Below are 26518 nucleotides of genomic sequence, written 5' to 3'. Positions count from 1 at the left end.
TTTTCGGTGCACGCCAACATGGTGCAAGGGCCCAAAATGGTGAATATGAGAATGTTTTCTTTACTCGTCCCTACATAGAATACTGAAACATGGAGGTTTTTCTGGCACAGATACGACACACACAGACCACAGGTTGGCACCAGATAAAATTTTTCTTTAATGGTAAGCGTGGGGTAGATTCCACCTTCATGCTGCAGACCCCCATTTTGCCTTTCATGCTCTTCCCACCCCCCACCCCCGAAAGCAGCATTTTGGGGAGATCAGTGGGCTGCAGTGGGGTACGTTCTCTTCCACGGACTGAAGTGCCTTGTGCGAGTGGAAAACTGAATGGGGTTCCAACCCCATGACAGGCTTTAGTCAGGTCGGGGCCACTTGTAGGCTCAGAAAAGAAAATAGCATACTCAGTGATCAAATACAGCTTGCAGGTGTTTAATGGCACTATAGGATCCCGCTTGGGGAAAGCAGAAAGTTGAATCAGCTGGGAAATTTGGAGTCTTCCACACAGCCTGGTGGAGTCAGCTTTCTATCCCTCCTTCCTCCTCTCTGTCCACAAAGAGCTGTTACCTGCACTTTGGGTATAGGTGTATAGTGGATTATAGTGGATCCTGCTGAAGGTGATTACATGGGAACAAACACGACAATGTTCGTTTCTGGTCCAGCACTTTTATGAAGCCCAAGGCAGAGCTGCCCCCAAACAATAAATTGGAGGGGGGGCGGGTTTGAGAGAGAGGGAAAACAACATTAAATCATCTCAACTGGCATCTTTAGCCTGTTCTGTTTCATGATTCAAACACACATTGTAAAACAAGAGGGCACAAATTTGCTTCATGAACTGTAAGCCTCTCGCAAAGGGAAACAATACCACGGGTTGTCCCGCAAGAGTGTTCATTAAAACAGCAATCTCTGTAAAACTCTTTCCGGGCTGGAGTATTTTTCCCTTCAGTTATGTTCACACGAGTCCCCCCAGACTTGGGCTCACTGTTGCTCATGAAGGTGCCAATAGAGTGCGCCCTCCATGGACCTGCGTGCCAGGAATTCAGGGAGAAGCAAACACCAGCACAAAAAGGACAGTACTTTCCCATGTTGGTTGTGTCCTTCCAACTCCAATGGGCTGGGCAATTCATGGCATTGGCCAGGTACTGCTAGATGAAGGACTTGGCCAGAGTAACCATGTGGTCCACCCCACAAGCCACATCGAACACCTCGCCTGGCACTGTCACCTAGACAAGGGGGACAAAAAAAAGAGATTCTAATTAGCTTCTTTTCTGGATGGTGAGAAGACAGCAATTTGCACAACTCGACTCAAATCCAGCCAAAAATCTGGTTCCCAAAGCAGCTCTTGGAGATCCAAACCTCATAAAAATTGCAAAAAAATAACAATGCAAAATCGGATTCTCAGCACAGTGGAAGCCAGGCTCACTGAAGGGAAGGGATGGTTGGCTCCTATCTACCCTCCATCTGATTTTGCTTAAAAGGTTAAAGGAAAGCCTCCTACCCTTACCTCCCTGTAACAAGTTAAAACATGTCCAGACAAGAACCATATCAGTTCATATCCTATTACTGGGTCTTGCTGCTCCCCGCATCCCCTCCAGTGGTAGCAGAGGATCAGAAGTAACAGCACAATACGGCTACTCTTGTGATTAGTTGCTATATACTGAAAACTGCAGCTGTGCTTTCAATTACCACAGCAGTAAGCCAATGCTGGACCGGCCACTTCCCTGGCCACCTTTGTTTAAAGTCATTTAGGCTAGTTGCCACTGCAACATCCAGAGGTGAGGAGTTCCACAGAACATCTGGTGCCCGATCAGTCCCTGTTGATCTCTGCTTGTGTGAATGGTCAGGCCATGGAAAACCGACAGCAGCTTGGTGCTGCCCCAAACGCACACAAGCACACACTTCGGTCTCCTTTCAGAGTGGCTGCAGAACGATCCTTACCCTCCATGGGAAGTACTGGTCTTCCATCCTGCCAATTCCCAAACAGCCCCGGATGTTTTTTCCCCAGACAAAGAGCTCTCCTCGATCTGCAAGCCAAGAGAGCATGTCAAACCATCAGTGAGGGAGAGGGGGAGGCATTGGCTGTATATCTGGGGGCAAGAAAACTAAGTTTCCTTACCACTATCTCCTTTTCATCTATTTTTAAAAAGCAAAGTTTCCTGCCAGCTTCCTTCTTATAAATACAAATCTTCTCTTTGAGTGTTTTAAGTCTGGAAGCCTACAAAAGGGAAGACCGACCTGTTTCCACTGCTTTGGGTGCTGCTGCCCCCTACAGGGTGTGCTTGACGTGAAACATTTGTGAGATCATCTATTTGTTGAAACACATACGCTGGTTGGTTAGTCTTTAAGGTGCTACTGGACTCTTCACTATTTTGTTGAAACAAGAGACACCAATCCACAAGGAAACCCATACTAACTGTATTTTAAATTTAGTTCCAGAGGAGTTAGCCGTGTTAGTCTGTAGTAGCAAAATCGAAAAGAGTCCAGTAGCACCTTTAAGTCTAACCAACTTTACTGTAGCATAAGCTTTCGAGAATCACAGTTCTCTTCATCAGATGTGCATTTGACGAAGAGAACTGTGATTCTCGAAAGCTTATGCTACAGTAAAGTTGGTTAGACTTAAAGGTGCTACTGGACTCTTTTCGATTTTAAATTTAGTGTGTGCCTCAATGGGGGGGGGGCTGCAAGTGATCACTGTGCATGCGCCCCCACTCTTTCCAGGCTAGAAAAAACACATAAGATTTATTCTAAATCACTCGCCTTGGTCCATCGAGCAGAGAATTGCCTACTGCGATTTGCTACACATCTCTGCGTTCTCAGCCAGAGAAAGGCCCTTCTCAAAACCTAAAACCAGCGATCAGGTAACTGGAGACGTCCAGAACTGAACTTGGGATCTTCTGCAAAGTCTGTAACTTTTGAGCCACATCTGATTCATAAAACCATCCCTCCCTTAAGACTTCTCAATATACAGAACATTCCAGCTTTCTAGTTCTTACTGCTCTAGAACCAATATATAAGAGTGAGTATAAGAAACATCATTTGTATAACTGAAAATATACACATCATAAATATTACCAATAACTGACATATTGATAAATAAAGTTTCTACAGGCCAAGCACTACTCGTTGTGACGCTTTCATTAGGAAATGGCGCACACAAGATCTCACAATTACTAGTAAATATGCATTGCACGATTGTTTTAGTGCACTGGCATAAATCTGGGCACGGTTCACGCTTGGACTGCTGTCGACTGTTCACCTCCCTCATTTCCCTTTCTGGAAAGCTTCTCTAAGAAGCCCTTTGTGTGGAAGGTACCATCAAGTTGCAGCTGACTTACGATGGCTCCCTCTCTTGGGGTTTTCAAGGGAAGAGAAGTTCAGAGGTGGTTTGCCACTGCCAACCTCTGCATAGCAACTCTGGACTCCCTTGGTGGTCTCCCATCCAAGTATTTACCAAGGCTGCTCCTGCTTAGTTTCTGAGACCTGACAAGATCAAGCTATCCTGGACCACACAGGTCAGCATAAGAAGCCCCCTATAAGCTTTGCCTGACATTCCCTTCATACGCTGGTTATTCTAACATCCCACCTACCTCCTCCAATTTATCTTAACTTAAAGATAAAGAGCCGCATTTGGCTCTAAAGCCGTAAGTTGCAGACCCCTGTCCAAAGTCATGACGCTTTTTCTCAGCCTTCAGTCTCCAACCAGGCCTAGTCTCTCCAGGCTTCTACCAATCCACCCCTCCTGTCCCCAAACCAGACATACCTCCTCTTGTTCTTACACCCTAAGTGCAATTTTTGTTTGGCCAAACAAATTTCCCCCTTCCCACATGGGTGGCACGATATTTCTGAAAACATTCCCGTGCTAACACACTCGGCAGATAAAATGTTTCTGAACATTCCAGAACATGAAGATAACTCAGCCCAGGGACGGCAACAACCTCTTCCAGCAGAGTGTCCAGATGAAACAACATTTAGGAAGCTTACTGGTAATAGCAGCAAACTGGTTGAGTCCACAACGGATCCGAGCCACGCGAATGTCTGGGCTGAGGTCTGAGAAGCCGAAGAGGGAGGGTGGGATCATTTCAGGGACTGCTGCCTCCATCAGTTTGGGACCTTTTCCAAGGATTCCATAGCCCCATACGAAGACGTGGCCTTCCTCTGGATTTCATTCAGAACAGCTTGTTGTGAGCAAACTTATGAATATTTGCAACGCCACATTCACCAGACCGAAATGGCTATGCCATGACGTTTTAGCAAGTACTGACAGGCAATAGTGAGCAGCTCCTTTCCGCCCAGTTCAATCCTACCCCCCCCCCCAATTGCTCTGTTAAAGTAAAAGCATTTACATATATCAGGATAACCAAAACAGACAAAGGATTGGAGACGGGAGAACCTGTAATTGCCTAGAAAGTAGGCTAGAGGTTGGATCCGGCCAGCACTGTCAACCGATATCGTTCCAACTCCCTTCCTTGCTACAGCTCCTGCCCCACTTGTCTTTTGTACACGTAGGTCCCATAATCCCTTTTGGTGTTTAAAGGGGGCTCCACCTTCTTCTTGCGCAAGCAGAAAAACTGGTTGGATCCAACCCTCTCGGATACGGCCTTATATTTTCATGACAGCATTCACTGTGTGCTAGGTCATGTTTGTTTCATTTAGGTATTTTATTGATGGGGTGCTATCTGTGATATTTTTATACAGGGCTTTTTCTGGGAAAAGAGGTGGTGGAACTCAGTGGTGGAACTCAGGACTGCACAATGACGTCACTTTGGGTCAGCTGGAACAAGGAGGGAGTTTTTTAAAGTTTAAATCGCCCTTGGCGAAAATGGTCACATGGCTGGTGGCCTCGCCCCCTGATCTCCAGACAGAGGGGAGTTTAGATTGCTCTCCGCACTGGAGCCGCGTGGAGGGCAATCTCAGCTCCCCTCTGTCTGGAGATCAGGGGGCGGGGCCACCAGCCATGTGACTATTTTCAATAGGTGCCGAAACTCCGTTCCACTGAGTTCCAGCTGAAAAAAAGCTCTGTTTTTATACCACTGGAGAAGGCCCCTGGGCCGAAATGCATCTGGCTTTATTGGTTCTGTATATATGGCAATGAGTTGTACTAATATACCTGTACATTAGTGATTTTACTTTATTTATATACAAGATTTTAGTACGTATATGTAGAACCATATAATTTATGGTTCTACATATACGTTTTATATACAATTTAGAAATACAATTTATGTATTTCTAATTAAACTTCATACCGGCATTTTTAGTTCATATTTTTAGATATTCTCCACAAGTTTATCATTTTTTTCCTGTTCTGCTAACCTCCTTCGTTAAACACTATGATGCTCACCTAGCCCCCGCTCCTTCCCTTTTGTTTGCCAGCTCACCAACACAGAGAGATACTGTGGGGTTACTTCGGCACTTGTGCTAAGAAGGGCTGCCCTTCCCTCGTTTATCCAGCAGCAGCTTTCAACTGAAAGACCTCCTCAGGGCCAAACTACAAGTGACGAATGACACAGGTTGGACACTTGTCAGCTTCCCTCAAGTTTTGATGGGAAATGTAGGCAGCTTGGCGGAATGTTGGACAAGTGACAGTTGAAAAGTCCATTGGACAGCAGTCAGAGAGCCAAGCTGCAAGACCAGGATGCCTACATTTCCCATCAAAACTTGAGGGAAGACGACAAGTGTCCAACCTGTGTCAGGCGTCACTTGTAGTTTGGCCCTCAGTCACTGCAACAGTGTTGCGCACTTCCCTTAGCTGCAGTAAAGCCACCCATAAAAGCTGCCTGTTAAACCTCAAAAAGCGAGGATTCCTGAAAAGTTCCCCTTAGAGATAAGCTCACCATTTAAGAGAGCGTTGACTGTTCCTCCGCAAGCAGCTTCTTTCACCTTCCCAACTCTGAACGGCAGGTGTCTTGGCACATTCACCTATTGAGGATGCAAGTTTGGAAGGTGACCCCATGGATATCCCCCCCCCCACAGTTTCCCAAGAAGGAATCACATTTATGGATTCACATTTACAGAACAAAAAGGAAAAGAGGACTCAAAACTTACCTAAATTAAAACCAAATCATGCTTTCCCACAAAGCACTGGCCTTGAAGGGGATGATTCTATCATTGCACTGGGTGCAGAACTTAGTCAGTTAATATTAAGATAAATCTCAGCCCTTTTCACTCTCTCTCTCTCTTGTAAAGGCCAAGTTTCCAACCCTTAAATGTACTAGCAATGCCCAGTGAAATGAACAAGAACTTTGCTGGCAATTAGATCAGCCAACAGGGCTGGTGTTCCCCCCACCCCACTCAACTAAAGATTATCAACATGCAAGTAAGATCACACAGAACGAAAATCGCAACAGGAGAAGGACCTATGCACACCCCACGCGGTCCAGGACAGCAAGTTATAGCAGGGCAAATTCCGTCAGGATCTTCCTAACCTGTGTCAGTTCTGTAACAGACGCCAGCTGCAGGTATTCCGAATTCCCCCAGCCAAAAACGTCGCCGTCCGCCGACACAGCAAGGCAGCAGTCTCCGTAAGTAGCAACCTGGACAATGGGGACCCCTGCAATATCGCCACCCAGTTTGGTCGGGGTGCTGGCACAATCATAGTGGCCGAGACCTGATTTGCAAAGTTGGGAGAGAAACACAACTGTAGTTAGACCCCAGATGGCATTAGCAGGTGGCAGCAAAGCAGGAGTCTAGACCCCGAAAGAAAACGCAATTTATTCTAACACAAACGTTCCGTGAACCAGAGCTCGCTCCATCCGATGCATCAATCTGTCTGATGAAGTGAGCTCTGACTCACGAAAAGCTTATGCTGGAATAAATTGTGTTAAAGGTTTTTTTTAATAACTATTTTTATTTTATAAATTTGTTCCAACATTAACAAAATGTAAACTTTTAATACCAAACGAGTGATTTATATAACAACATTTAAGATACTGAGATACACGACCTGATATATACCACATACAATTAATAAAAAAGAAAATTCTTATATTTTTTTGGTACAGAGTTGTCAGTTGTAGCATAGTTGGTTACATATTCAAAAAATGGGGACCATTTTTCTATATACGAAAATTGATGATTGGGATTATTTATAGATGCAGGGCTCATTTTGAGGGGGAACGCGCCGGAACACAGTTCTGGCAGTTCCCCAAAAAAGTCACGTCAGGTGGCCCCGCCCACCTGACTCTCTGCCATTTTGGGCCCATTTCGGCCTGGCTTGGGGCTGAAACGGCCCAGATCAGGCCTCTGACAGGTGGTGGACCACTCTCCTGTTCAGCAGCGGCCCAATCCTGACCATTTTGGGCCCCTTTTCAGCCATTTTCAGCCCCTTTTTGCCACTTTGGGCCCAATTTCAGTCCTGAGTGGCCAGGATTGGGTCCAAAACAGCCAGGATAGGTGATGTCTGGGGCGTGGCATATGCTAATGAGTTATGCTAATGAGTTATGCTAATGAGTTCCTCCAGCTCTTTTTCTACAAAATGACCCCTGCATAGATGTTGTCTGATCGGTTATTTTCTCCATTATCAACAGGTCCCAAACCTTCAGCAATCACTGTTTGACAGTGGAGATCTTGTCTGTCTTCTAATTTTGAGCAAATGCAGTCTTAGCTGCAGACAACAATAAAGAAACAAGTTCTTTTCTCAGTTGAGAAACATCATTATCGTTCCATAAGTTGAGCAAGATGGTTTCTGGACATTTTTCTATTTTGTGTCCTGTGATCTTTTCTATAACTTCTAGAATTTTATTCCAATATTGTTGTACATGTGGACAGGACCGCCAGCAAAGAATAAATGATCCAATGTTACCACAGGCTTTCCAGCACTTGGGGTGTTATAGTTTTTAAGGGACCACTGGACTCCTGCTTCATTTTGCTGCATTATTAAGAGAGCGCGCGCGTGCATGCAAAAGTGAGTGTAATTATGCCGATTTGCTTTTTTACCATTTGCAGCGGCACAAGGTCCCACAGGGCACACACACACTGCACGCTGGGAAAGATCTTCTGGTGCAGCAATGAGCCAGACAGACTAAAGGCCCACTGTGGCTGAAGGCAGTTTCAAAAATCAGAAGGACTGCTTGCTGCTCAGAAGGTCCCACCTCCAGCTAAAGGATCTTGGGAAGCAGACCTGGGAAAGACCATCCTGCAGATCTGTTGCCCGTCCACACCAGGACCGACGGAGGAGCAGCCCACTTGGGCGTACGGCAGCAGCAGACGCTCAAGCAGACGGAAAAAAGTGAGCCACTGGTAGCCTCTGGCTGTAAATATCAAAACCAAATATCTAATAATATTTGGTTTTGACATTTACATCTGCCCCAGATGTCCTGGAACGTGCCTTCGGAGCTGTGGCTGGATGGTTGAAGCAGAGTCGGCTGAGACTGAATCCCTCGAAGACGGAGGTCCTGCATGTGGGTCTAGGGTCCATGGGTGCGGGACTCTGGCTCCTTGCTCTTGACGGAGCGCCACTTACGCTGGTGTTGAGAGTGAGGAGCCTGGGGGTGGTCCTGGATGCTTCCTTGTCTATGGAGGCACAGGTCGCAGCGGTTGTTCGATCCTCATTTTTCTATCTAAGACAGGCTCAACAACTTGTCCCTTACTTATCGACCCATGACCTTACGACAGTGATCCAGGCAACGGTCACCTCCAGATTAGACTACTGCAACTCACTCTACGCAGGGCTTCCCTTGGGCTTGATCCGGAAAACTGCAGCTGGTTCAGAATGCAGCTGCACGGGTGGTTGCCAGAGCACCAATCATGGCTCATATAACACCCATCCTCCATCAGCTGCACTGGTTACTGGTTGAGTACTGGTTCCAGTTCAAGGTTCTGGTGCTGACCTATAAAGCCCTATGCGGACTGGGCCCAGCATAGCTTCGGGACCGCCTCTCCCCATATGTTCCCTGGAGGTCGCTTTGATCAGCCACTAAGCACTTGCTGATGGTCCCTGGCCCCAGGGAGGTCCGCCTGGCCTCTACCAGAGCCAGGGCCTTTTCGGTCCTGGCTCCGACCTGATGGAACTCTCTGTCTGAGGAAACTGGGGCCTGGCAGGATTTGTTATCTTTCTGCCAGGCCTGCAAGACGGAGATGTTCCGCTGGGCATTTGGCGGGGGCTAGGCTGTCCTCTCGCCGGCCATACCACTGAAGACCATCCACCACCCATGCAGGAGCTCATAAGTCTGGCGCAGGGCATGATGCAAGAGCCAAGCCCTGCGCCTAAAATGCTGTATTTTAATATTTATACCCGCCAATTTTAATTGTATATTGAATAATGTTTTAATGTTTTTATTGTTTTTAATCTTTATGTAAAAATCATATGTTGTTACACCGCCCTGAGCCTGTTGTCCGGGGTCTGAGCCCCAGCCCCCAGACTTGACAAGAGGGAACAGCAGGTCAACCGGGCTGACGGGCAAACAGAGGGGGCAGCCAGCAGCCAGCAGGTCAACCGGTCAGCCAGCAGGCAGTAGGTCAACCGGTCTGACTGGCAAGCAGAGGGGGCAGCCTGGGGACAGCAGGTCATCCCCTCCCACGGGCAAATGGAGCCAGAACCTGCCGGCGCCAGGGGCAAGAGGCAAAGGCCCAGGGCCTCAGGAGTCAGGGGGAGACAGAGAGGAGCCAGCGAGTCCACTCCCCTGGGGAAGGAAAGGGGACTAAGCAAGGCAGAAGGGGGCAAGGGCAGAGGGATTGGGGGCCCAGCAGTCACCCACCCAAAGACCTTACCTAAGGAGGAGAAGCAGCAGCAGCCCCAACAGCCCAAAGCCACGCCCCAGCTAGAAAATAGTAGCCTGGCCCAGAAGTTGCCAGAAGCCAAGCCACTCCAGGTGGGGCTATTGGAGGCACTCTGCAGGAAGCCCTGGGCAACCAGCCAAGGAGCCGCAGCTGGACCCACCTTCAGCCATCAGCTCAGCCAGGGAGGCCGAGCTGCTAGCCAGGGGACTGCAGCTGGACAGGCCTTCAGCAATCAGCCAAGGCAGGGAGGCTGGGCAGCCAGGGAACAAGGCACAGCTGGTGCTGGTCAGTGGGGCCAGATCAGCTACCCCAGCTGCAACTGCTTGGTGCAGCCCAAGACTGGGCTGGAAGAGGGGTGGGGCAGTAGAAGGAAGCCCTATAAAAGCTGGCTGGGAAGAGCCCTGTGGTGGTGGATGTGAGTAAGGAGTGATAATGTGGAGTGAGAGCGGTGCAAGGCAAGAGTGGAGGTTTGGAGGAGAGTTCTGGAAGGAGGGGATGAAGAAGGACACAGGGGGCAAGCAGGCCAGGTTGAGCAGGCCAGCGAGTGGACTGAGAGGGAGTCTGGGTGAGGTATACCGCCCCTCCTTTCACAGAGCAGGGTCCTGCAGCATCCCTGGCCCCCCTATGACGTCAGGAGCAGACCGCCCAATGCCACGCCCAGCGGCAGCGGCGGCAAGCCCTGACAAGTTGGTGGCCCGTACGGGGAAAGCCGTTCCGACGCAGGCGCCAGTCGAAGGGATGTATCCCAATGCCGTAGCCCCAGCAGACCTCAGACTGTGGCTGGAGGAATGCTTGGACAGGATGTGGAGGAAGTTGGAGGCGGCCTTCCAAACAGCTCAGGCAGAGCTAATGCAGGCCGTGGAGCAGCGGATGCAAGCCTGCACACCCACAGCCTCCTCGCCAGTGGTATGTGCGTTGGCTTGGGAAAGTAACCCACCACCTGGCAAGCAGGTGCTGAGTCTATGCGCCACCGTGAGGATAGGCCAGCTGATCCTACAAGCCCTGTTGGACTCCGGGAGTGCAGTCTCAGCAATTCGGCCCCAACTCCTCCCAGCTGCCACCCCAGTGCACCGCTGGATCCCGGTGACGGATGTGATGGGCCGCACCCAGCCGTACCCTACGGCCCTAATCACGGTAGAGTACCTAGGGGTCTGCCACCAAATGGAAGTTGCCCAGGTAGCTCACCTACCCGTGCCAATGCTGCTGGGAAGAGATGCCCCGGGGTTCTTCAGGCTCCTCCAGCAGGCAGCGAAGAAATCGGGAAGAGACGCCCCAGGGATCGCCAGGCCTCAGCGGGAGGCGGCACGGGAATTGACAGACCCACAAGTTGCCACCACTCTGCAAGTGGAGGAGGCCGACGACCTGGGAGAGGGTCCCTCCACCAGACCAGGGGCAGAACCACGGACTGAAGACCCAGCTGGACCCCCAGCAGGTCGCCCATTCTGTGATGCCCAAGGGGCAGATGAGTCCTTGCAGCGCTTGCGAGAGACAGCCGCTCGTGAGGAGGAGCAGGTGCGGGATGAACGGAGGTCCCAACGGCTCCCTCGCATTGAGAAGCAAGGAGGGGTTTGGGTTCGCATAGCTCGTGCCCCGAATGGCCAGGGAGAGGTCCGCCAACTACTTGTGCCAGCAGGCTATCGGCCGGAGGTCCTCCGCACCGCCCATGAGCACGCTTGGGCCGGGCACCTGGGGCACCACAAGACCCTGAGGAAGATCCTCGAGCGTTTCTTCTGGCCCTCGGTGAATGCGGACGTGAAGGCATACTGCCGCTCATGCCCCACCTGCCAGAGGGTGGCAGCGAGACGCCCGCCAAAGGCCCCTCTTTCCCCGCTGCCAGTGATGGGGGTGCCCTTCCAGCGGATAGCGATGGACTTTATCGGCCCACTGCCACGCACACCCCGGGGCTACCGTTTTGCCCTGGTGATCGTGGACTACGCCACACGTTTCCCGGAGGTCATTCCTTTGAAAACTATGCAGACCCCGGGGGTGGTCCGGGCGTTGTCCAAGCTGTTCGCAATGGTGGGGCTGCCCAGCGAAATCTTGACAGACCGGGGAGGGCCCTTCCGAGCAAAGGCCATGCGTCAGCTCTGTCAGAACTTGGGGATCCGGCAGGTGTTCACCTCTGCCTACCACCCCCAAACAGATGGATTGGCAGAGCGCCTGAATCAGACTGTTAAGGAGGCCCTGAAAAAGATGACGCATGACAAACCTCACCAGTGGGACCTGTATATCGACCCCCTGATGTTTGCCCTCCGAGAGACCCCCCAGGCCTCCACTGGCTTTAGCCCATTTGAACTGCTGTATGGGCGAAAGCCACGAGGAATGCTCTCCCGCCTGGTGGAGCAATGGGGCCCCCAAGCCAGCCCCCCAGCCCCCCCAGTCCAGGAGTACGTGAGCCAACTCCGCGAGCGGGTGCAGCAGTTCCAAGCAGAAGCAGGCCGACGGCTGGCCCACGCCCAGACACACCAGAAGGCCGCGTACGACCGGGGTACGCGACAGAGAACCTTCCAGCTGGGGGAGAAGGTCCTCGTCCACCGCACAGTTTTTCCCAGGGAGGAGGGGGACCCCTGGCGAGGCCCCTATGTGGTGACAAAGGTACTAGGACCTACCACCTATGAGGTCCAGTGTGGGCCTCGTCGACGCCAGAGGAAGACGCTCCACGTGAACCTGCTGAAGAGGTGGTACGAGCGGGACAGCGAGGAGTGCCAGCTGGCGGAGGACCCCCTGGAACTCCCTTCCAGTGAGCTGCCGTGGACCACAGAAGGCCCAGAATTCGAGGAGCCCAAGGTGGACCCCCAGCTCGACCCAACTCAGCGGGCCCAGCTACAGGCTCTATGGGCCCGGGTACCAGGCGTCTTCTCCCGCAGACCAGGTAGCACCAGCCTGATACAGCATGCCATCCCAACCGAGCCAGGGCAGGCGGCTCGGGCTACGTGGCGACCCATCCCTAGAAAGCGGTGGGAGGCGGTGGAAAAGGAGACGGACGAGATGCTCCAGCTGGGGGTGATTGAGCCCTCACAGAGTGCCTGGAGGAGTCCAATAGTCTTGGTGCCCAAGCCGGACGGGACCACCCGCTTCTGCGTCGATTACCGAGAGCTGAATAAGGTGGCCAAGTTCGACGCCTATCCCATGCCTCGAGCAGATGTGCTGGTGGATCACCTGGGGTCCGCTCGCTACCTGTCAGCTCTCGATTTAACCAAGGGGTACTGGCAGGTGCCCGTGCGACCTGAAGATCGGGAGAAAACAGCCTTCGCCACTCCCCAAGGTCTTTTTCAATTTAAGAAAATGCCTTTCGGGCTCCATGGTGCAGCAGCCACGTTCCAGCGACTAGTGGACCAGGTGCTGGGCAAGTGCCGGGCATACGCTATGGCCTACATTGACGACATCATTGTCTTTAGCCCGGACTGGCCCACCCATCTCCAGCACCTGGAGTCAGTCTTGAGAGCCCTTCAACAGGCCGGACTGCGGGCCAACCCAAAGAAAAGCCACCTGGGGTTCCGGGAACTCCAATACCTGGGCTTTGTGGTCGGGGGAGGACGAGTCAGGCCACCACCGGACAAGGTGGCCTCAATAGCCGACGCCCCACAGCCCAAGACCAAGAAGCAGGTTCGGCGATTCCTAGGACTGCTGGGGTATTACGGGCGGTTCATCCCCCACTTTGCCTCCCGAGCGGCACCCCTGACAGACAGCTTGAGGAAAGGGCTGCCCAACCAAGTCCGGTGGACCCCAGAACTAGAGGCAGCTTTTAAGGACCTGCGGTCAGCCCTCTCCAATGCCACTGCCCTATGGAACCCAGACTTTGACCGGCCCTTCACACTGGCCACGGACGCCTCGGACACCGGCCTCGGGGCCGTGCTGACCCAGGAGCGGGATGGCGTGGATGTCCCAATTCTATTCCTAAGCCGGAAGCTCCAGCCCGCCGAGAAGCGCTACGCCACAGTGGAGCGGGAGGCCCTAGCGGTCAAGTGGGCAGTTGGGGCCCTGCAGTACTACCTGGCCAACAACCCCTTTGTACTGCTGACAGACCATGCACCCCTGCAGTGGCTCCATCGCATGAAGGCGCACAACCCCAGGGTGCTGCGGTGGTACCTCTCCCTCCTACCCTTCCAATTCACCGTCAAATACCGCCAGGGGGCGCGGCATGTGGACGCGGACTTCATGTCCCGCATGTTCGAGGCTGAATCGGACCCCCACAACTCAAAGCCAAGCGGGGAGGTGTGTCCGGGGTCTGAGCCCCAGCCCCCAGACTTGACAAGAGGGAACAGCAGGTCAACCGGGCTGACGGGCAAACAGAGGGGGCAGCCAGCAGCCAGCAGGTCAACCGGTCAGCCAGCAGGCAGTAGGTCAACCGGTCTGACTGGCAAGCAGAGGGGGCAGCCTGGGGACAGCAGGTCATCCCCTCCCACGGGCAAATGGAGCCAGAACCTGCCGGCGCCAGGGGCAAGAGGCAAAGGCCCAGGGCCTCAGGAGTCAGGGGGAGACAGAGAGGAGCCAGCGAGTCCACTCCCCTGGGGAAGGAAAGGGGACTAAGCAAGGCAGAAGGGGGCAAGGGCAGAGGGATTGGGGGCCCAGCAGTCACCCACCCAAAGACCTTACCTAAGGAGGAGAAGCAGCAGCAGCCCCAACAGCCCAAAGCCACGCCCCAGCTAGAAAATAGTAGCCTGGCCCAGAAGTTGCCAGAAGCCAAGCCACTCCAGGTGGGGCTATTGGAGGCACTCTGCAGGAAGCCCTGGGCAACCAGCCAAGGAGCCGCAGCTGGACCCACCTTCAGCCATCAGCTCAGCCAGGGAGGCCGAGCTGCTAGCCAGGGGACTGCAGCTGGACAGGCCTTCAGCAATCAGCCAAGGCAGGGAGGCTGGGCAGCCAGGGAACAAGGCACAGCTGGTGCTGGTCAGTGGGGCCAGATCAGCTACCCCAGCTGCAACTGCTTGGTGCAGCCCAAGACTGGGCTGGAAGAGGGGTGGGGCAGTAGAAGGAAGCCCTATAAAAGCTGGCTGGGAAGAGCCCTGTGGTGGTGGATGTGAGTAAGGAGTGATAATGTGGAGTGAGAGCGGTGCAAGGCAAGAGTGGAGGTTTGGAGGAGAGTTCTGGAAGGAGGGGATGAAGAAGGACACAGGGGGCAAGCAGGCCAGGTTGAGCAGGCCAGCGAGTGGACTGAGAGGGAGTCTGGGTGAGGTATACCGCCCCTCCTTTCACAGAGCAGGGTCCTGCAGCATCCCTGGCCCCCCTATGACGTCAGGAGCAGACCGCCCAATGCCACGCCCAGCGGCAGCGGCGGCAAGCCCTGACACCTGTCTGACGGGGAGGGCGGTCTAGAAGTGTAATAAAATAAATAAATAAAATATAATACCAATGGGATGGCAAGTAAGCACTTCTGGCGGTCGGTGGGCGGCTTCACTGCTTTTTGCCCCCTCCCCCACCCCCAGCCAGAAACAGGAAAATAATGCAAAGGCGCATGTCAACTTGTTCCACGGGCAACATTTCCTCAGGGTACAGCTTTCCTTTGACTTTTTCCCTTTCAGATAATTAATATTTGACAGCAGTGATAGCTGATAAGCTGTTGCCTTATAAAATCAGATAGTTCTCGGACTCCAAGGAGCTTCCAAACTAAAGCAGTTAGGGAAAAACAAGAGAAAACTAAAAAGGAGGGGGAGATATATAGCCCCGGGTCCAGCATAAGCCAAAGGTTGCTTCTCTCTCGACCCGTTTTTCCCATTCTTAATTAAAGAAAAGGCAGCCATTTCCACGCCATTACTGCAGCCTCTTCCACTCCCTGCTGCCTGCTCAAGAGCTTCAAGAATCCCTCTGTTTCCCGAGCAGAAGCAGCAGTGCCGTCCAACCCCTGTGTTTCTCAGCCCATGGCTATCGAGGCCCCCAAGTTTGGTTCACCTGTGTTGTCCTACCTGTTTGGCCGTCAGCTCCCCACCCGCAGGAGTAGACGTCTCCTTTCTCAGTTCGAAAGAGGCTGTGGTCCTGCCCACAAGCAACCTGTAGGCAACAACAAGGGGAGGGGGTAGAGAAATAAAGAAAAAGGTCTGAAGACTATTTCATTTGAAAAACTTTAACACATTTTTATGCTACAGCACCCCACTAAGACAACACCTAATAACAACAATACTTAGAATTTATATAGTTCTTGTAGTATTTAAAGGTCTTCACACAATGTTGCTGTTAAGTCTTACAAAAGCCCTGGAAGGTAGGCCAACATTATGAGACACACACACACAACCCATACGGCAGCTAAGGTAAGATGTGATCTGAGGATTGCAGCTGGTTCTCTAAGATGCTACATTTACATAAGAACATAAGAAGAGCCCTGTTGGATCAGTGGGTCCATCTAGTCCAGCATCCTGTTAAATACAACCAGTCACCATGGCAGGCCAAGATAGCATAACAGGAGCCCTACAAAGCAGGCCACTCTTAGTTTAGTTTGTTTGATGTTTAGCCCACCCTCCACACAAGCAGCTTCTCTCTCTCTCTCAATCTCTCTCTCTCTCTCTCACACACACACACATACACAAACTCTCTCAATAGTTGTGGTTAATAAACCAATTACAGATTCTTCCTTCATAGATCCTGTGGGCTGCATAGCAATTAATTTGCATTGTTTGCTATCAAGTTGCAACTGACTCAAGAAACCCTATGAAGTGGGTTCATAAGCATAAGCACAATTTCAACAGGAAAGAAGAGACTTTAAGAATGAATAGAGCATGGTTTCCAGTCCTGAAAAACACCAGGCTAACAAAATACTCTACATCCTACAATAGCCCTGCAGAGATTAGCATATCAAGCACCAATCCATATGCAAAAGAACCTCCTCAGGATACAGTGAAGCATTAGCACCCCATTAGCATTCCACACCCAGGGAAACCCTTACAGGATGACTCAGCCCAACCCCACCTTCCTGAGTAAATATAAATTACCTGCCAACATCTTCTCCACACTGTGACACTGAGAGATCTCTGTCTTTTGGTGCTACACCTCTGAAGATGCCAGTCACAGCTGCTGGCGAAACGTCAGGAACTACAATGCCAAGACCACGGCTATACAGCCCGGAAAATCAACAACAACCATCAAGTGATGATACACAGGCAATGGAATTCTTACCTGAACAACTCGGTCCTCGAATCCCCGCAGTCTGTGAATTAGCTGACTTTCACTGCATTTGCACCATGAGAGAAGATAGCAAGGCAGTAAAAGGATTAGAAATGAATATTTGCATGTTTAAAAGAACACAACAATAACAAGATTTACCAACAACCAATAATTATAGTCAAGTTACAGACATCCATTCTGTGTTACTGTAGACAATGGTAGGCAAGTATCCAAAATAAAGCAGTTGTCACATTGAACCAGACGTTAAAGATGTGGAGGGCCAACACGTAGTGGTCAGAATGTCAGAGAAGGATCTGAGAGACCTGGGTTGAAATTCCCCCGCTGCCCTGAAGGTTGCTTTGGATCAGTGACTGTCTCTCAGCTCACAGGGATATTGTGACAATAAAAACAGAGGGGAAGACAGTTGTAAGCTTCTTTGTAGAGAAAGGCAGGGTATAAATATCTCAGTAAAATAAAATGCATGTTTCCAAGAAGCATAACAGCAACAGTCCTTCCCTTCAACTGGTATTTGGGGTATACTACCTCTGTACATGGAGGTTCCACAAGCAGCAGCTTTCCCAGGTCACAGGCCAAGGTCTTTCTCATCACCTTGTAACTAGAGATGCCAGGGATTGAACCTGGCACCATAAACATGCAAAGCAGCTATTCTGACAGTAAGCCATGGCCTCTCCCCCGAATAAGGTTCTGAGCGGAAGAGATCTTCTCACCTGTAAATTTCCCCGTCGATCACCTTTCGGCCACACTGCCCGTAGAAATTGTTGCCCATGCTGAAGACTGAAACGAAACCAGATGATTTGGTCAGACAAACCTCACAGAGCACCAAACATCCCTTTTGAGGACGCAGACAAGAGGTCGCTTTTTCCGTGAACGTCCGGAGCTGCTCTCTTGATCTATCCAATTCAGCACTGTCTGGAGAAGCCTTTCCTCCCCTTCTCTTCCTTCCTCTCCTTCAACTGGAGATGAACTCGGGGCTTTCCACACAGAAAGCAAGTGCTCTGCCTCCAGGCTACGGCCACTCTGTCTGGGCTTGTACTTTGCTTGTCGTAGAGTGGTACAGCATGACCTGGAGATGTGAAGGCCTAGGAAAAAACAGGTTTTTCCAAACAGGCCTGTTTTCAGTTTTTCGTTGGAAAGTTTAGAAGAGAGGAAGAAAACTCACACATGATGCTGCCTTATAATTTCTTTCAAGCTCCTTTGATCCAATGATCTTGAGCAGTGGATAAGGAGTCTTTGTTTCTTTAAGGAAAACATGATGGAGAGATAATTGGCCAAAGCCAGCGTGAGGCTTGGGTCTCTATCCACCAGCAAATAAGGGACTATATTGTCTTTGGATACAGTAGGAGGTAGTTTAGTGAAAATAGGAGCAATCCACAGTTCACGATAACAGTTGTAATGAGGGCGTTCCAATATCATATGGGACAAAGAGTCGACTGTTTCCAAATCGCATTGACAAAGTCTACCCAAGTAAAGTATATTACAGCATCTCCCATATAAAACTGCTGAAGGGGCAGCGTTCAGATGTGCGAGCGTAAATGCTCTGCAATAGCAAGGAATTGTTAAGAGTTTAATATAGGCTGGGATTGTTGAGGATGGAAGGTTGCCAAAGAACTGGGTGGAGCATACTGTCCGAGCGCATATAACTGAGCTAGAGTAATCTAGATATTTTATGCATTTCTTGAGCTGCCTTATACTGAATCAGACAATCTGTCCATCAAGGTCATTGCTGTCTACTCAGAGCTAAACTACAAGAGACGAATTACACAACGACGTGCACGTGAAGGGAGCCGCAATGTTAGCTGGGAAGCTGAGTTTTAAAAGAGATCTGAAGGCTTTGCCAATTTCCCCTCTCTACAGATCTCTGCTCAGAAGGTTTATTTCCTCTTCGCCTCTTAGAAGGGGAGGTGAAACTGAGCGAGCCTTTGGGAGGCAAAGAGGAAATTAAACCTTCTGAGCAGCCATCTCCCTGGCTCTGTAGAGAGGGGAAATTAACAAAGCCTTCTGATCTTTTCTAAAACTCAGCTTCCCAGCTAACGCTGCAACTCCGTTCATGTGCTCCTCCTCGTGCAATTCATCTCTTGTAGCTTGGCTCTCAGAATGGCAGCAACTTTCCAGGGTCTCAGGCAGCGGTCTTTCACATCACTTACTAACTAGTCCTTCCAACTAGAGATGCTGGGGATTGAACTTGGGACCTTCTGCATACAAAGCAGGAGTTCTTCCACTGAGCAACAGCTGCTCCTAAGGAATATTTTATCTTGAATGAGGGAAATGCGTCTTGAGGCAGGTTTATACATAGTCAAAATGTATAGTATGAAAACTTTTTTACATTTTTCCAATAAGGAAGAACTGGAAAATTTGCAGGTACAGTGAGGGGGGAAAATCTCCTATGAAATAGTTTTTTTACTTTGTGAGTGAGAAAACCCTTGTCTTACCACGCATTTCACCCATTCTAAATGAACAGCAAGAAAAAGTCTGAGAACCTTCTCAATTTTTCCAATGGAGAAACTGAGAAATTTTGAGGAGCATTGAAAAAAAGCTCAACACTGTAGACATAAACGTTTTCAAGAACATGTTTTGCAAAAATGTAAATATGCTATAATAATATGATATGTTATTAAGGAGTTCATTGTTTTCAGTGCAGTAAGATTTAGCTTAATATCTAAATATGTTAGCCATCCTACCTATTATGACTTTGAAAATTTCTGTCCAAATAATACACTCTTTTTTTGTTTACTACCTTCAATTTTTGGTTTTTTCCTACTTTTCAAATGACAAAAAAATTAAGATACATGTGCTATGGGAGCATACAGTGCAGCAGATTATAAGTTCTCAAATACTTGCAATTTTTATTATAGAAAACAAAGACATTTATACTTTTAAATTCCATGAACGTACCAAATACTACCATTTTATATGCTAGCTAAGTTATAAATGATGCAATATATACTGCTGAATCAGTAAAAATGGTTTAATTTGATAGGAAAGTATTGAACAAATTTCAATTTCCCCCCAAACTTCTAATTCTTTTGCCCATGTGGCTTCAAAATTAACAGAAATTTTACCATTTGCCCAATCTGTTGTTTTCTTTTTTAAAAATGACCCTGAGAACTTGAAAAGTTCCAGAAGACATCTAAAATCAAATGTTTCAGACTTGGCAGCCAAAGAAATACTGAAGTAGACCATCGATGAGACGTGGCCTTTCTTCAGGATATGCAGTGCTATCAGCTTACCTCCTTCGTTATCTGTCAGCACCAAGGAGTGGGCTCTGCCACACGACACTTGTAAAACTCGGGTCTCTTGGGGCTTATCCAGAGGCAATGGGATGGGGCCTGGCTCCAGGACATATTCGTAACCTCGCGCTTAAGGGAGAGGAGAAAGGGTTTAAAAATGACTTACTAACATGGCTGTGAGAACCTTCGACCAGCTGGCCTGTGAAAATAGAACTCAGAGAATGAGAGCCAGTGTGGGATAGTGGTTAGAGTGTTGGGACTAGGAACAGGGAGGCCTGAGTTCAAATCTGCCCTTTCCATGGAAGACTGCTGGGTGACCTTGGGTCAGTCAGGAACAGGGAGGCCTGGGTTCAAATTTGCCCTTTACCATGAAAGATTGCTGGGTGACCTTGGGTTAGTCAGGAACAAAGAGGCCTGCATTCAAATCTGCCCTTTCCATGGAAGATTGCTGGGTGACCGTCAGGAACAGGGAGGCCTGGGTTCAAATCTGCCCTTTCCATGGAATATTGCTGGGTGACCTTGGGTCAGTCAGGAACAGGGAGGCCTGGGTTCAAATCTGCCCTTTCCATGGAATATTGCTGGGTGACCTTGGGTCAGTCAGGAACAGGGAGGCCTGGGTTCAAATCTGCCCTCTGCCATGGAATATTGCTGGGTGACCTTGGGTCAGTTACACACTCTCAGGCTAAGCTACCTCACAAGATTTTTGTGAAGATAAAATGGAGGCAAGGAGAACAATATAAGCCACTTTGGTTTACCAGAGAAAGGCAGGGTATAAATGACTTTAATAAACAGATAAATAAATAAAAGGACGTAAGGATCAGGCCAATCTATTCTAGTATCCCATTTCCAACAATGCCTGACCAGCACAATATAGTTGTTACAGCATAAGATTAGAATCTAGGAGAACCAGGTTCGAATCCCCCCTCTGCCACGGAAACTTTCTGGGTTACTTTGGGTCGGTCACTCTTTCTCAGCCTAACCTCCCGCAGAAGGTTGATAAAAATGGAGGAGAAAAGAACAACGTAAGCTGCTTTGGAACCCCACTGAGGGAAACAAATGGGGATGTAAATAAAATAAATGCTTCTGGGAAGCAAGACAGCAATAGCCTTCCCAAGTATACACAACGGTATAGTCAGCACCAAAGTGCCAATGAGTTTCTGGGTTATCTCGGGTAACTACACTGCCGTGTAGACTGGTATACTGGGACATTTGGTCTTGTAATCGTTTCCAGATTTACTGGTTATGTAACTGTTTATTTAAGCATGTGGATTCTGGTTGCCTTGTATTTTGACAAATTGGCACTAGTAACAGTATCTGTGTGTTAACTCTAGAAAGGACTGACTGTGATATATGTAATTGGAATAATATTTTGTATATATATGATTGATTGCACCTTTGCACACTTATATTTTAGTAAACTGTTGTTATATTTTTGAAATTTAAGAGGAGAGCTTTTTTTGTCAGGGTGAAGATTTGGACCTAGATCTTCCAGAGTTCCAACATTCTAACCACCATAACAACAACATTCAATTTATATACTGCCCTTTGGGACAACTTAATGCCACACTCAGAGCAGCTTACAAAGTGTGTTATTATTACCCTCACGACAATCACCCTGTGAGGTGGGTGGGGCTGAGAGAGCTCTGAGAGAGCTGTGACTGACCCAAGGCCACCCAGCTGGCTTCAAGCGAAGGAGTGGGGAATCAAACCTGGCTCTCCAGATTAGAGTCCTGCTGCTCTTAACCACTACACCAAACTGGCTCTCAGTGTATCATGGGAAGACATTTAACAAGGAAATGAAAAATCAGAGTTTATACACCAGAGAGGTGCGAGCTCTTAGCCATGAGCTAAAGGGCTAAAGCACTCTTAGTCCATGACTCACAGCCTAAGGTCTGCGTAAGCAAACCAAGACCAGTCCAGACACATTTGTCTTATCTGTTTAAATGGCTTAGCTCTTTGGAGTTTTCTGTAAGCAGCTGTGGGTCTCTTCAGGGAGAAAAATGGCACAAACCTAAATTAGTAATAATATGTGCAAGCAACTGAGCAACAGCCATTTGCAACGCTTCAGACCTTACCAAGGTGGCAGGTACTTACACCGATCCTTCCTACTGCGATGAAATCCAATCTGAGAGTCCTTGTTCAGCCCCATCCCCCAGACTTTGGTAATGTCAGTGGTCCTGGACGAAAGCAGCGTGAATCCATAGCCACAGGCAGCGGAAGAGATCTTTTAAAAAAATTAAGAGTTTAGGTCCAGATAGAGTTTAGGTCCAGATAGTAAAGAGATTCCTGAGGCAGGCAGGTGTGGCTGCATTCAGATACTGCAACAAACAGAGGTTTAACTATGATGGTCAGGGACACAGCTTGTTGGCTATGCCTCCTTCCTTCCTCTCATGCACTGAGTGTGACTAAAGGGTTTCCATTGTTTGAGACATTTTAAACCAAACTCCTGTTTTCCATGATGCAGATACCTAAACAAACTGAAGCCGCCACCCCCCCCCCCATACCATCCCATACCATCAAACTTGGAGAGCCAGTTTGGTGTAGTGGTTAAGAGCATGGGACTCTAATCTGGAGAGCCGGGTTTGATTCCCCACTCCTCCACTTGAAGCCAGCTGGGTGACCTTGGGCTAGTCACGGCTCTCTGGAGCTCTCTCAGCCCCACCCACCTCACAGGGTGTTTTGTTGTGGGGATAATAATGACATACTTTGTAAACCGCTCTGAGTGGGCATTAAGTTGTCCTGAAGGGTGGTATATAAATCAAATGTTGTTATTGTTGTTGTTGTTAAACCTCAGCTAAATCCTAATTTATAATCTTGAGGGTGGGGAGGGTGGGGAGGGGCTCTGATTCGCCCAGGCACCTGTGTCTGGACATCACAAAAAACTGGAACTACAGACAAGGCTTCCCAAAGCAGGAAAGGCCTTCAGGTGTGTTCCATATGGGGGGAGGGGGAGGCAAGCACAGCAAAAAGTCGCGTTCATACCCACGAGGACAAATTTCTGCTCTGACTAACATCTCTGGGTTTCTATTTTAAGACAGCCCAGAGCTCTGAAGAAATCAATGGAGTTTGCAAAGTTAGTAATAAGTAATACTAAGGGATTTCTGTGAATATGCATTCCCTATTACAGGAACTTGAAGAAAATGGGATTAAATGCCACACGCAGAAGTGGCATAAAAATCTTTGGTTAGGCACTGGATTCTGTTGTTTGGTGAGATATACGTTCATGAAGTTCTTTGCTTTCTGTAGACAAGAGGAAACTGCTTTAGAAGGCTACAACAATGGCATTTATTTCCATGGATATTATCCGAAATTTATCATGTCATCAGGCGAAAGCTACTATCATTTTAACAGAAGAGCCGATATCTACCGTATGCAGGGACTCTGTGGCAGCCCCCTTTTTTTGGTAAATGATAACTGGAAATATACAAGAGGTATTTAATACTGATTTGCCTGTTAAAGCTAAAGTTTTTCTTCTGAATGATATAAAAACAGTCTATATGCCACATCAGTATTTATTAAACCTGTTAACTAGTGGTTAGAGTATTGGACTAGAACTGGAAGACCCAAGTTTCTGCCATGAAAGCTTGCTAGATGACCTTAAGCAAGTCACTCACTTTCAGCCAAACTTACCTCATAGGGTTGGTGTAATAAGGATAAAAGAAGAAAACAAAAGGAGGGACAAAAGGGGAGAACAATGCTGTAAACCACTCAGTTTTGTCCCTGAAGAAAAATAACAGGATATAAATATCTAAATAAATAAATGAACAAGCATAGCAATAAAGGTATTGGAAGATGGTACTGAAAATGACACTGGAAATCCTGTTATGCTACACTGAGAACGAGATGATCAATAGTTTTACATTAATGTACTGAATCTTGTACTAACGTATTTAAATGTCCTGGGTTCAACCTGAGGCATCTCTAGCTAAAGTAACTCAGGTAGCAGGTATTGGGAATGATCTTTCTCTCCCTGAGATCCTGGAGGGCCACTGCTAATCAAAGCAGACTGCACTGTCTAGACAGCCAAAGGATCGGACTCAGTATAAAGGCAGTTTTTCTACGTTCAACAATAAATATCTGTTTTATGGGAACTCAAAACTTTCCAAGAAAGGAGACGATTGGTCTCTCTCCCCTCACCCCTCCTCCTCACCTTCTCCTCAATATCTAGACGATATGGAGTGGGCTGGATCCTCCGCCGTTTCTTCCACCCCACATCCGGCACGACAAAACTAGGGATGCCCAAAGCTCCCGAGTAACAGAAACCCCACACAAACAGTCGACTTTTCCTCTTGGCGTGTCCCCCCACATATTGGAAAATGGGGGCAGCATCGTCGGCTTCTTTGAGGTCCCGGACACTTTTTGGGCCAGCCGCTTTGGCGAAGCTTCTGGAGAGCCCTTCAGATGGGATTCCCTTGGGGAGGCTTAGGAACGACCCATTGGGATCACTAAGGAAACTTCTCTGTGGGGTCAGAGAAGCCCCCAGGGCAGAACCCTGCAACCTCCTCGGGAAGCCTAGAAAGAGCCTTCTCTGGCACACTAAGGACATCCCAAAAAGAGACCCAAATACCGTTTTCAAAGTATCAAGCGGTATCAAATAGAGATTATAGATGGCACCCACAGTACCTTACTGACCACCAAAGAAGACCTCCAAGGAAAATCCTATATTCTTAGCAACAACCTCTCAAATTTCTCCCTGGAGCCTTAGCAGTTGCAGGACTCATGTCAGTGGTTGTCCCAAATTCCCTCCTGATGTAACAGAACCACCACATTAAGCCTTCCGCACCACCGTCCTGCCTCGAGGGGCTACACTTGCTCCCCTCCCCTCTACCCCCTTCCCAACCCCTCCCGAAATGTCACATCTAAATCCAGCCCTGGGAAACCCGCAGCATGGACGGCGCCATCTTGCCCACCTTTCCCCGTTAGCTTCGTTTGACCTCTCTGCGCAGGCGCAGCTCGACGAGGCGTACACCGCCATGACAGAAGAGGCAAGAGGCCTCGGCCTCGCATCCGCTGGAAGTTCTATCAGGCGGGTTGGGTTGAGTTAGCGAAGTGGCACCCGAGACGGCGGCGGCCATGACACTAGAGGCAGTGCCTGCCTGCCTGCCTGCATGCAACGAGATAATCTTTCATACCTGTCGTTCTTTCGCAGCGGCGCGCTCACCGTCCGCCGCTGCTCTGCGCGCAAGCGCAGAGCCAATTCGCCGATAGCGGCCATAACGCGAGAGGCGAATGCCTTCCCTTCCCAGGCGTTTAGGTTGCCTATAGCAACGGCCACAGTTAGCAGCAGAGGCCATGCTGTAGAGGCGCTGCTAAACTGGCAACTTTATTATAATCCTTACGTTTTATAGATATTATTAAATTGTTGTCCACAATGACAAATACATTTGCGATGGCTTAGTTGTAACTTTTAAATAAATGTTTTTAAAAATTAACTTTTTTCAAAATTATATGGCTTATATTGATAATATACATGACAAATGGATCAACAAGAATGTACATTTTAAGAACTGGGTAAATATGTTCCAGCAGGTCTCAGTGAAGAGCCCAGCAGTCTTAACCAATTAAATTTTAAAACCCCTTTGTTTGTCTAGCATACTTTAATCAAACCCTCCTCCCAAAGAGCTCGGGGTGGGCAACTGGCATACATTGTCCTGTGCCCTTCCATTTTATCCTCGCAACAATAACATATTTATTCAGCTCTTTAGGATCCAAACGTAGCTGCAGGATTCCATCTTTCTACTGACTAAAGAGGTAACCCATTCTGTGGATACTTCAGCCTTCTCTATACTGTCCAGTTCAATCAGTCTATCTAATTCTTCTTTTAGCTTTTCTCGAAGAGCTAAGGGAATGTTTCTAGGTGCGTGTAAAATTAGGTTCTGTCAGTTCTATTTTATACTTCTGAGAATTTTCCTGTGCTAATAAAGACATCCTAAAATTGATTTTCAATGTTTGTGTGCCCCTGTTATTCCACACTGTACAGCTTTTCAATAAAACCTAGAGTCTGACATGATTTAAGTCCTAATATGGGTATCTCCTTACTTTCAACAATTACAAACAATAATTGTACCATGTTACTGTTTTCCTGAACATCTATGTCACAATGAGCTCTCCATCGTAAGATTTTAGTTGGATTTGTTTGTAATTCAATGCGGCTTGACTTTCTCTTTAAGTCCCTTAAAGTAACCTCAGATGCTAGATTTACTTGAGCTCTGATATCCAACTTGTAGGTAACAAAAGTCCCATTTGTGTTTAGAGTAATTGTCCAATCACTGGATGCTGATCTATCTTGCAGACTTCCCAAGGAAAAGGTTTCTCCTGTGCTAGTGCTGTAGTCTTCTCCGTGCAAAGGAGTGTTTTGTCTCAAATCTATTTTTGCAAGACATGTTGTGTACCTATTGTAGTCCTGTCTGGTTATGCTCCATAGTTTGACTGCTATGAGTTTCAAAGAGTTTGTGGTTTCC

At 48.7% G+C, this 26518-nt stretch overlaps 1 protein-coding gene across 1 annotated transcript; it reads right to left on the bottom strand.

Annotated features, from left to right (window-relative positions):
* Positions 1-133: 133 nt before the first annotated feature.
* RCC1L (RCC1 like) lies at positions 134-24879 on the bottom strand. The gene is made up of 11 exons (XM_055001192.1): positions 24208-24879; positions 22152-22281; positions 20058-20186; positions 17538-17604; positions 16822-16873; positions 15618-15702; positions 6423-6604; positions 5832-5916; positions 3979-4152; positions 1936-2021; positions 134-1220 (listed from the first exon to the last, which is right to left on the bottom strand). The coding sequence occupies exons 1-11, from the start codon at positions 24601-24603 to the stop codon at positions 1143-1145; spliced, it is 1464 nt and encodes a 487-aa protein (XP_054857167.1). The 5' UTR covers positions 24604-24879; the 3' UTR covers positions 134-1142.
* Between the last annotated feature and the right edge of the window lie 1639 nt (positions 24880-26518).

This window comes from Eublepharis macularius, chromosome 17 (genome assembly GCF_028583425.1).
Source record: "Eublepharis macularius isolate TG4126 chromosome 17, MPM_Emac_v1.0, whole genome shotgun sequence".
Lineage (NCBI taxonomy): Eukaryota > Metazoa > Chordata > Lepidosauria > Squamata > Eublepharidae > Eublepharis > Eublepharis macularius.
The sequence above is the reverse complement of the archived record's forward strand: the minus strand, read 5'-3'. Positions and strand labels throughout refer to the sequence as shown.